General features: G+C 43.1%; 1 protein-coding gene across 4 annotated transcripts in view; it reads right to left on the reverse strand.

The window, feature by feature from the left end:
* Window positions 1–682: 682 nt before the first annotated feature.
* LOC140482502 (uncharacterized) overlaps window positions 683–12129 on the reverse strand; it is a 73967-nt gene continuing 62520 nt past the window's right edge. For all 4 annotated transcript variants that reach the window (XM_072580046.1, XM_072580048.1, XM_072580047.1 and 1 more), the window contains 2 exons: window positions 2927–3073; window positions 683–2425 (listed from right to left, as the gene is read on the reverse strand). In XM_072580046.1, coding sequence (XP_072436147.1) covers window positions 2320–2425; window positions 2927–3073 — 253 coding nt within the window. In that variant the 3' untranslated portion in view covers window positions 683–2319. The remainder of the gene's footprint in view (window positions 2426–2926; window positions 3074–12129) is intronic.

The raw sequence follows: 12129 nt of genomic DNA on the forward strand, positions 1-12129 counted from the left end.
ACTGTCAGAGTGTCAGTACTGAGGGAGTGACGCACTGTCAGAGGGTCAGTGCTGAGGGAGTGTCGCACTGTCAGAGGGTCAGTACTGAGGGAGTGACGCACTGTCAGAGGGTCAGTACTGAGGGAGTGCCGCACTGTCAGAGTGTCAGTACTGAGGGAGTGACGCACTGTCAGAGGGTCAGTGCTGAGGGAGTGACGCACTGTCAGAGGGTCAGTGCTGAGGGAGTGACGCACTGTCAGAGGGTCAGTACTGAGGGAGTGACGCACTGTCAGAGGGTCAGTACTGAGGGAGTGACGCACTGTCAGAGGGTCAGTGCTGAGGGAGTGACGCACTGTCAGAGGGTCAGTACTGAGGGAGAGCTGCACTGTCAGAGGGTCAGTACTGAGGGAGTGACGCACTGTCAGAGGGTCAGTGCTGAGGGAGTGACGCACTGTCAGAGGGTCAGTACTGAGGGAGAGCTGCACTGTCAGAGGGTCAGTACTGAGGGAGAGCTGCACTGTCAGAGGGTCAGTACTGAGGGAGTGACGCACTGTCAGAGGGTCAGTACTGAGGGAGAGCTGCACTGTCGGAGGGTCAGTACTGAGGGAGAGCTGCACTGTCAGAGGGTCAGTACTGAGGGAGTGACGCACTGTCAGAGGGTCAGTATTGAGGGAGAGCTGCACTGTCGGAGGGTCAGTACTGAGGGAGAGCTGCACTGTCAGAGGGTCAGTACTGAGGGAGTGACGCACTGTCAGAGGGTCAGTATTGAGGGAGAGCTGCACTGTCGAAAGGTCAGTACTGAGGCAGTGCCGCACTGTCGGAGGGTCAGTGCTGAGAGTGCTGCACTGTCGGAGGGTCAGTACTGAGGGAGTGACGCACTGTCGAAGGGTCAGTACTGAGGGAGCGCTGCACTGTCAGAGAGTCAGTACTGAGGGAGTGACGCACTGTCGGAGGGTCAGTATTGAGGGAGTGCTGTACTGTCGGAGGGTCAGTGCTGAGGAAGTGCTGCACTGTTGGATGTTAAGTACTGAGGGAGGGCTGCACTATTGGAAGGTTAGTACTCAGGGAATGCTGCACTGTCAGAGGGTAAGTGCTGAGGGAGTACCACATTGTCAGAGGATCAATCCTCATGGAGTGCTGGTGGTATGTCTGCCTCTCTTTATAGGTCTTGGTTTCTTAAGGTAGGTGATGCCATTTCCTGTTCTTTCTATTTCAAGGGAAGGTAAATAGTTTTGTATTATCTTTCAGGTGTTCAGATCCTCTTGGCATGACTGTAAAAAGAGGAAAGCAGCATTGTAAAAGGGTGCATGGGTCTGGTCAGGTTTAACAGTGGGGCATGCTATCACCCACTCTGATTGTGTGATTGGAATTGGTGGGAGAACAACTCAAGAGTTCAAAGGAGTGAGATTGCATGCTCAGGTCCTCCTTGTAGTCTCTGTAAAAATGTGTACTACCTGAGTGTACTTTACCTATTCTACACTTCACTACATCCTGTTTATTACAAGAGTCTCTTCATGTTAGGCTCCCATGATTATCCCTTTAGCACAGTAGATCCTGTTGGTTCCTATAAGGAAATACTGTACCTCAGAGGTAACAAATATACCTCTTGGTGAGCAATTGTGCAGATCATCTTGTACAACACAATGGTCAGCAGTGAGGACTGCTCATACAGCCAGCAGCACTGCTCAACATCCTGCTGATTATTTATCCTTCAGCCAGACATTCTGGGTCATCCTGTTCTTGGGGAACCTGCTGGCTGTCAATTAGTTGCAGGAGCAGTCAGTCTACTTTGAAGCTCTCACTTGTGCTGTGGAGTGTTTTGGGTCTTCCTAAGGTTCTGACGGATGCAAAAGGAATCCAAGTTCTTCTTAAAAGAAGGCAGGGCAGAAAAGGCAGTACAGTTTCAGCAGGCAGTTGTTAGGATGGTGTTCACTGACTGGAAACAGCAGAATCCAAAGATAGTTTATCAAAATAAATTGAACAAACATTTGAAAAAAACAATGTATAAATGCTATGTGGAAAACGAACCCCTGCACTATGGTGAGTTTGTTTTATCAAACTTTTCCTGAGTCCACTGACAGCCATTACACACTGTGGGAATTGTAACTGAGGAAGGAGATCCGAATAAATGTGATCCAGATGCTCTGGTACTGTTCCAGAGTATTAACATATGCTCATTACAAATCCTCCCCTTCAGATTTTAAAACAGAAAGTGCTCACCATCTACCAGTATCTCACCATCTACCCACTTATCAAAAAGGATCAGAATTTCACCCACTCCAGGCACCAACAGAAGACAGAACCCATTGAAGCTCTCAAGTTTCCAGCTACTGATTAAATTCATTTCTTGCTTCCAGATTGATCTTTTCTTGACAAATGTTTCTGATCCAATTGTCGCTGGCTAAACTCCAAATTATTCGATTTCTGCCACAGGATATCCTTCTCCCTGGGAGAGACACAGAATCAATATTAATTACACATCCTGTCGCTCATCTCGTCATACTCACTACACACACTGTGACACACTGTATACCCATTGTGTCACACTTACTGCAAAACCCTGTCACAATCATTGTATCCACTGTCACACTCATTGCACATCTTATCAGCTCACTATCCATACATTCTGCCTCACACTCTTCAGATCCTATTAAACTCCATATCTGCACATAATCATCACATATCCTGTTACTCTCAATGGACATCCTGTCACACTCACTACAACTTATGTCAAACTGATTACACATAATCACACTCACTGTACATCACGTCACACACACTGCACACAATCACATTCACTGTACATGCCACACACACTGCACACACCCTCCATGCACTACCACATTCCATACCTTACCACACTTAGTTGAAATAATAAATTTGCCTCTTCTGATGGTCCCTTTCAGCTTTCATTCAGTGAGGTTTTTTGAGTTATTCAGTGCCTCACCTCAGCAGTTCCACTGTTCGGTCCTTCAGGGATCTGACTGTTTCCCTGAGAACCTGAATTTCACGGTGGGATTCCTCCTCCCTGCTTTTTGCATCTTCTTGTGTCTTTTTCAAAGTTGCCTTCAAATCTTCTTCAGCTCTCCTCATTCTCAAAATGAATTTGAAGAGTGAATTTCACTGATACAGAAATTAAATACTGTACAACTGTATATACCCTTTTAACTTCAAACAGATTTTTCAATGTGAAGCTCTCATAGGTCATTCCAAATCAGCCCTTTCAATTAAACTGTGTGATTGACTCACAGGTCGATCAATGCCTGGATTTTACAATTCTCAGCCTTGTTTTCAATTCTTGCTACATCTTATGCCTTCCTGTCTCCATTATCTCCTTCAGCCCAATAACATTCCAAGATCTCCGTGTTCATAGAGTCATAGAGTCCTACAGCATGGAGACAGGCCCTTTGGCTCAAACTGGTCCATGCAGACCAAAATGTCCAACCACGCTAACCCCATTTCCCTGGACTTGGCCCACTTAGTATTCTAAACCTTTTCCATCCATGTACTTGTCCAAATGTTGTTAAAGTATCCACTTCAACCACTTCCCCTGGCAGCTCATTCCAAGTGCTTACCACCCTCTGTGTAAAAATGTTGCCCTTAAGGTTCCCTTTTATTCCTTCTCCTCTAACCTTAAACTGATGCCCTCTAGTCCTAGATTCCCCAGTTCTGGGAAAAAGACTGAGTGCATTCACCCTATCCATGCCTTTCATGATCTTCTACACTTCTATAAAAGTCCTCATTCAGTCTCCTCCACTCTAAAAAAAAGGTCCTAGCTTGTCCAATCTCTCCCTATAACCCAGACCCTTGAGTTCTGGCAACATCCTTGTAAATTTCTTCTGCACTCTTTCCAGTTTAATAACATCCTTCCTATGGCAAGGTGACCAAAACTGAACACAATACTCCAAATGCAGCCTCACCAATGTCCTGTAGAACTCCAACATAACATCCCAACTTCTATACTCAATGCCATGACTGATGAAGGCCAGTGTGCCAAAAGCCTTCTTCACTGCCCTGACTACATGGGACTCCACTTTCAGAGAACCATGCACCTTAACTCCACGATCCCTCTTTTCCACTACACTCCTTAAGGCCCTATCATTTACAATGAAACTCCTACCTTGATTTGACATTCCAAATTATCTATATTGAACTCTATTTGCCATTTCTCGGCCCAGTTCCCCAGCTGATCAAAGTCCTGCTGCAATTTCTGATAACCTTCCTCACTGTCCATGATACTGCCTATTTTAGTGTCATCAGCAAACTTACTAGTCATGCCTTGGACATTCTCATCCAAATCATTCATGTTGATAACCAAGAGTAATGGGCCCAACACTGACCCCTGAGGCATTCTACTAGTCACAGGTCTCCAGTTTGACAAGCATCCTTTCACTATCACCCTCTGCTTCCTACCATCAAGCCAATTGTGTATCCAATTAGTCAGCTCCCTCTGGATTCCACATGATCCAACTTTCCAGAGCAGCCTATCCTGTGGAACCTTATCAAAGGCCTTACTGAAATCCATATAGATTACAGCCGGTCAGGCAGCATCCCAACAGCAAGAGAGTCAATGTTTTGGGCATAAGCCTGATGAAGGGCAGATGTCTCCGGTATGTCGACTCTCCTTCTCCTCAAATGCCGCCTGACCTGATGTGCTTTTCCAACACCACACATTTTGACTCTGATCTCTAGCAAGTGCAGTCCTCATTTTCTCCATGTAGATTACCTCTACCACCCTGCCCTCGTCAACCTTCCCGGTCACTCTATCAAAGAACTCTAACAAATTTGTTCCTCCAATTCTATCCTCCTGATTTTAATTGTTCTGCCAACTGCAGATAAGACTTCAGCTACTTAGGCCCTGAGCTCTGGAACCCTCCCCCTAGACTACCCCATCTGTCTTTAAAATCTATCTTTTTAACATTCAATTAGCCATTGTGCACTAGTGGCTTGGTGTCATCTTGGTGACATACTTGTATTTTGGAGAAGCTTCATAAATAAAGTTGCTATTGTGAACCTGATCACATTTTTAAAGCAAAATAAACCAACAATGATTGTGTTGGCACAGGCTGGATTGTTGGTTGGTTCATGTTAACGGGAAAATCTGGACAGTCAGGATAATTAAGCATCACATATGAACAGAATATCATAGATGTGTCTTGTATGGCTGTGTATGGCTATTGTAACCTTGCATTACTCAGTGTGTATGACCCTTATAACCCAGCAGTAATCAGGAGAATGAATAAGAGATTCTGATGAAGACAATATCATTTCTATGACACACTGCAGTTCACTGATCTGAAGCAGAATGAGACCTAATCTAGTGGCTAAAAAACCTGGGAACCAACACCATGATTTACACCTACAGTATGTACTGTGTATAGGGAATGATTTTCTCCTGTCTAATACTGGATGGAGTGTGTGTTTAGGTGTGTGTTTGATGGTGTCTGTGAGTCCATGTCTGTGAATGTATGTGTGCATGAATCTGTATGTAAATATGTGTCAAAAAATGTGACGTTGGAAAAGCACAGCCAGTCAGGCAGTATCCAAGGAGCAGGAGAGTCGATGTTTCAAACATAACCTCTTCATCAGGAATATAGAGGGTCCCAAGGGGGCTGAGAGTTAAATGGGAGGGGAGTGGAGCTAGGGGGAAGGTAGCTGGGAATGTGATAGGTAGATGAAGGTCAGGGGAAACAGTGATAGGTTGGAGTGAAGGGTGGAGCAGATAAGTGGGAAGGATGCTAGACAGGTCTATTGCTCTTGATGTGGTCTCTGGGGAGAGAGAACACCAACTTGTGTCAGAGAACATCCCTGGGACACACGCACAAAACAACCCCACTGTCCTGTGGCCGAAGACTTCAATTCCTCCTCCCACTCCATCAAGGACATGCAAGTCCTGGACCACCTCCCCCGCCAAATCCTATCCACCAGACACCTGGAGAAATATCGCCTCATCTTCCACCTTGGGATCCTCCAACCACACGGGACCAATGTTGATTTCACCAGTTTTCTCATCTCCCCTCCCTTGACCTTACAATCCTCCAACTCAGCACTGCCCTCTTGATCAGTCCTACCTGTTATGAAGTTGAAGACGTGTACTGTACCATTAAGAGAGAGTGAAGGCTGTTTTGGCAGTGAGAGTTTGCAGGCAACTGTCATGTGTCTGACTAGCAGTCTCAGAGTGTACTGGAAAATTGAACATATGTAACATATGGCTGTAAAATAGCTACGTGTCGTTTTGACTACCATTTGAATTTAACCAATCAGTTTAAATTATGCCCCAGGATATAAAACCCAATTGAGTTTGAATTTTACTGTTTTGACGACATTGAATCAATAAGATGATCTGATGTTTAGGGTATGAGTAAGCCGGCATTTTGAGAGTTAGCCAGAGAGAGAGTGACAACCTGCCATCTAAAGGTAGAAACTGTCTTCCAAAACACTCTCGATCAAAGGTACCTTTTTCACCTAAAACATCTCTGCAGCAAAAGAGTGAAGATGACCCAGGAAGACCTACAGCCAGAGCAAGACAGATGCCAATGACAACAGTCGCTGGGTGGTTTTGAAAATTAAGTTGATGTAATTTTAATAGGGACCTTTATTGGATCAGTATATTGTTATAGAGTTGGAGGTAGATAACAGACCTTTAAGAGAAAGGAGGCTTGGAGTTGTAAATAGTTGTTGTTTAACGTTCACTTTTAGAGTTAAAGAAAAAAAATTGATATTTTTCTTTAAATAGTGGAATTTGGGAGTTCTCTGCCACTCATACTTTAACAGATTATGATGCGAAGTAAGTTTTTCTGGATGTTTGGTTTAATTAGCAGAGGGATCCACCGCTATATCATAACAGTTTGGGGGCTTGTCCAAGATTCAGAATAATACCGACTTGATTTAAAGTGTTGTATATCTAAGCTATCCATGACTTCCTTAAACAGAGTAGGCCATATCAGGTGAAGAAAGTTACTTATTCCTCTACCACGCTTTTACCTTGATACTCCATAACAGAATTGCCTCCAGACATCTGGCAGACGCATCAATTATAGTTAAGAAGTACTGATTCCCACTTTTAGTTTTCGGGAGGGGACCTACACAATCAATTATAACCCATGTGAAAGGTCCTTTGAATGTGGGAATTGGCAACAAGGGTGCTGGTTTTATTACTGTCTGTGGCTTACCTACAATTTGGCATGTATAACATATACAGCACAAGTTTACCACATCCTTGTGCATTCCAGGCCAATAAAAATGTTTTTGTACCTTAGCCTGAGTCTTCCACACACATAGGTGACCTCCTACAAGTAGTTCATGTGTTACCCATAACTCTTCCTGTCTGTATGCTACCGGCAACACAATCTGGTGCAATCTGCCCATTTCTCCTCTGCATTAACCTGCTGTGGTCTCCATTTCTGTCTTAGGATTCTAACTTTAAGATAATAACCCTTAGGAATATTCTCTGACATCTTTTCTGAATATCCATCAACATATATATCTTTTATTGTCTCATCTTTCTGTTGTAAATCAGGACTAAACACTTGCCTCTGTTCAGGTTTTTCCTGCACCATTACATCAAACAGGTGCCCACTAACTGAACCTCAACTCCTTCATCTTTCTCTTTAGGTTTTGCTTCGTGGTGTGATTTATGATAATGGGATCTTGTTTCTACGCAGTCTTGCAAACTAACAGGGTATTCTTCTTTTAACTACTCCATTCCCTGGTCTTCCTTGGGCTTCTCCACAACAAGGGTGTCACTCCCACCTTGGATCCTGCTAAATCATTCCCAAGAACAAACTGAATTCCTGGAACTGACACCTTGTCAATATTCCCCACTATAACTTCCCCAGTTTTAAGTTGGCACTCTAACCTGATCTTATATAGGGGAATGCTAAATTTCTATCCACTGATCCCACAAATTACCACACTCTCGGGTAACAGATCAGAAAGAGTGCATAGTCACTCATCCCTTACTATCAGCAACTGGCTAGATCCTCTCAAAATTATAACTTCTTTCCCTTCTCCCCCCTGTTCTTTCTGAGTAAATTTTACCCACAGAAGCAAATTCCTTACAGAGATCAGGCACTAACTCCATATCCAGCCCCTGCCTAGGCAGCAGCTCCTCAGCTCTTCTTGGGGTCTCCTTTACTACCTTCACTAATGTCACTGGCTTAGTTTCTTTTACCACATCATTTCCCAAAATGCCTTTCTTTAACAACCAGCACTGTGTCTTTATATGTCCCAGATAAAAACAATGACTGTAGATGCTGGAAACCAGAGTCTAGATTAGAGTGGTGCTGGAAAAGCACAGCAGGTCAGGCAGCATCTGAGGAGCAGGAAAAATCAACGTTTCAGGCAAAAGCCCTTTATATGTCCCACTTTGCCACAGTGGAAAAACCTGAGGCCTTTCACCTTGTTTTCACCCTGTTGGGCTTCTTTTTTAACATGTGCTAACTATTGCCAGTGCTCTCTACTCTTCCCACAAGTCCTCTGACCACTCCATTTACCTAGCCAATTTTTCAAATGAAATAAATAAGGCTTTGACAACTTTCTCATCAAAATGTGGCAGTGTTTTAACATATTTGTATATATCATTATCTTCTCTCTTCATCTCCATCATGTTAACTTGACTTTCCTAAGTTGCAACTTTTAAAGTTCAAATTCTCTCACTTTCTTTCTTTCTTTTCTCTTTTTCTTTCTCCCTTTCTTCTCTCTCTCTCTTTGCTCAGCTAAGAACCTTCTGTCTCTTTCTTTTTCCTCTCTCTCTCTTTCTATCTTCTCTCTCTCACTTTCTTCCCCCCCTTATCTTCTAACTCCACTTTCCTCAATTGTAATTTAAGTTTTTCTAACTCTACAGCATTTGTCTCTTTCTCTGAACACTTAAGTGTTTGAGTAACCCCCTTACAATTTCAGCTTTACATTTGTCCTTAGTTAAACCCAAATCTAACCTCTTTGCTAATTCTAAAAGTATGGCCATTTTCTGTCTTTCTAAACTTTCTTGGCAAATTTGGGAATCATCTTCAAACTGCAGAATCTCTTCAGCAATCTTAAGAGCCATTTCTCTCACTTTTAATTTAACCAACCACAAGTAACTGAAATTAAACAAATTGTTTCACCTGTGTTTTATTTAAAGATCTAGGACACTAATTGGCAAATGTTAAAATCTGTTGGGATCTTTTGTACCCCAAATCTGTCCAAATCTCAGTCTGGATCTGTCTAAACCTGTCCCTGTCCACCCACCTATTAGCTCCACCCTCCTCTCTGACCTATCAACTTCACCCCCACCTGCATCCACCTATCGCATTACCAGCCATCTTCCTTCTAGCCTCACCACCCCCCCCCCCTCCCATTTATCTCGCAGCCCCCTTGCCACACACCCCCTTCCCCCCACACATTCCTGATGAAGGGCTTATGTTTGAAACATTGACTCTCCTGCTGCTTGGATGCTGCTTGACTGGCTGTGCTTTTCCATGTCACACATTTTGACTTTGATTTCAGCATCTGCAGTTTTCACTTTCTCCATGTAAATGTGTGTGCATGTCTGTGTGTACATGAGCTTGTATGTGCATGATTGTGTATGTAAGAGTCTGTATGTGAATATCAAAGTTTGTATATGTTTACGTATGTAAGTGCATACTTGTATGTATGTATGTATGAGTTCGTATGTATGTGTGTGCATGTTTGTGTTTATTGTCTATATGTTTACTCCAGTCTGGGTCTGTACTGCCTCAGTGTCAGCTCTTGAATGTATTCTGCATGCAGTAAGTACATATTTTACAATGCTCTATTTTACATTCAATGATTTAGTGAGGTCTGTGTTCTCATTTAGTTTTGCAAGTTTTGATTTAAAGGTATTTAGTATTATTCTGAGATGAGGTATTGGACCGATGGTCACAATTTTGGAATGGTGCCTGATTCCCCTGATCCTCAATCTCATTCTCATGTCCTACTCCCAAACACCCCTGCTCACTGCTTCCCACTCCCCAATCTTTGGTATGATGTGAAGGAACTGAAGAGGACAAAGTTAAAATCACACAATCTTTGATATGGGCAGCTTCAACTTCAAGCTTGTCTTCCTGTCTCTGGTCACTCAGCTGCAGAACCCTCGGTTCACAAGTGGCTTCAGGAAAATTAAACTAATTCACCTAGCCTGTTCATCATAGGCAATTTAGCATAGCTATTCCACCAAACCTGCTCATCTTTGACTGTGGGAGGAAACCAGAGCACCTGGAGGAAACCCACAGACACAGGAGAATGTCCAAACTCCATGCAGTCACCAAAGGCTGGCATTGAACCTGGCTTCCTGGCACTGTGAGACAGCTGCATTAACCACTGAGCTACTGTACCACACCTGATAAATTCTGCCCTGCTCCATCTGAGACATCCTCTTCCTCCAGCACTGATAGACTGTCTTTAACTAAGAATGCCATTCTCCTCCCTTTCTTCTTTCCCTGCCTGTTATTCATGAGAAGTTAAAATGCTTTTAGACAAAATCCAGGCATGCACTTTCTAATTAGTATTTTACATGAACTTCCACACAGCATAAAATCCACCAACCTGACTCTTCTTTAGATAGATTTGAATAAATACTTTTCTAAACAACTCATTCAGAGAGGTTGTTACAGATGGGAAAGCAGCAGCCTAGTGGTATTATAACTAGATTTATTAATCCAGAGACCAAGATAATGTTCTGGGGACCTGGATTCAAATCCCACCATGGTGGAATTCAAAATCAATTACAATCTGGAATTAAGAGTCTAATGGTGACTGTGCTTGTTGATGGTGACTGTTGATTGTTGGGGGAAAACCCCATCTGGCTAACTAATGTGACTCCAGACCTACAGCAATGTGGTTGGCCCTTCACTCCCCTCTAGTGCTGGCACTAATCAGTGATGTCCACGTCCTGTGAATGAACTTTAAAAAAAAACACCTGTGGCTCAGGTGGGACTTGAATCCAGATATCCTGGTTCAGAGTTAGAGGCACTACCACTATGTGACAAGAGCCCTTATCAGTGTAGATATTTAGCAATGTGTAGCAAAACGTTAATGTTGTGCATGAATCACAGAAGGTTGGTCTGCAGGTACAACAGGTAATTAGAAAGGCAAATGGAATTTTGTCCTCCATTGCTGAAGAGATTGAGTTTAAAAGCAGGGAGATTATGTTGCAGCTGTACAGGGTGCTGGTGAGGCCACACCTGGAGAACTGCGTGCAGTTTTGGTCTCCTTACTTGAGAAAAGATGTAGTGAATTGGGAGTTGAGAGGGTCGGTTTATGAGGAGAGACTGAGTAGATTAGGAATATTTTAATTGGAATTCAGAAGATTGAGGAGAAATCGTATAGAAACATATAAAATTATGAAGGGAATCGATAAGATAGAAGTAGAGAGGATGTTTCCACTGGTGGGTGAAACTAGGATAAGAGGGCATAGGCTCAAGATTAGGGGGAGCAGATTTCGGACTGAATTGAGAAGGAACTTCTTCACCCAGAGGGTTGTTAATCTATGGAATTCCTTGCCCAGGGAAATAGTTGATGCTACTTCAGTAAACATTTTAAAAACTAAGGTAGCTTTTTTTTTGAACAATAAAGGAATTAAGAGATATGCTGAGAGGGTGAGTAAGTGGATCTGAGTCCATGAAAAGATCAACCATGATCTTATTGAATGGCGGAGCAGGCTCGAAGGGCCCGATGACCTACTCCTGCTCCACGTTCTTATGTTATTTTTCTCTGAGTAAGGTGCTACCAAAGCTACCTACACTGTTTCATAGGTTGAATTTTTAAAAACCATTTTGCTTAAAGTTGGATAGTTGAATTGTTCTGGAATGCAAGTACAGTTTTAAGTGAGGACAGACTACATTCACTGTGCAGTAGCTTATACTTAACATCAGAGAGTCGTATGGGAGAGATGGTATCGCTCTCTGATCACAAGTAGGGCCATCAACGACTGACTTTAAACATAGTTAACTTTGCAGTTGTACCTGCTGGCACATTATACATTTATACATTGCATTATACATTGCGGATAGAGCATTTAAAGTGTGTGTATGTACATGCCTGCGTAAATGTGTGTGTGTATGTGTGTGTGTGTGTATGTATGTGTGTGTGTGCTGGCTACTTATTTTTGTCTTTTGCGAGAGCAGAGCTTGGTTAAAGGCAAACTGACAA

This window comes from Chiloscyllium punctatum, chromosome 10 (assembly GCF_047496795.1).
Source record: "Chiloscyllium punctatum isolate Juve2018m chromosome 10, sChiPun1.3, whole genome shotgun sequence".
NCBI lineage: Eukaryota > Metazoa > Chordata > Chondrichthyes > Orectolobiformes > Hemiscylliidae > Chiloscyllium > Chiloscyllium punctatum.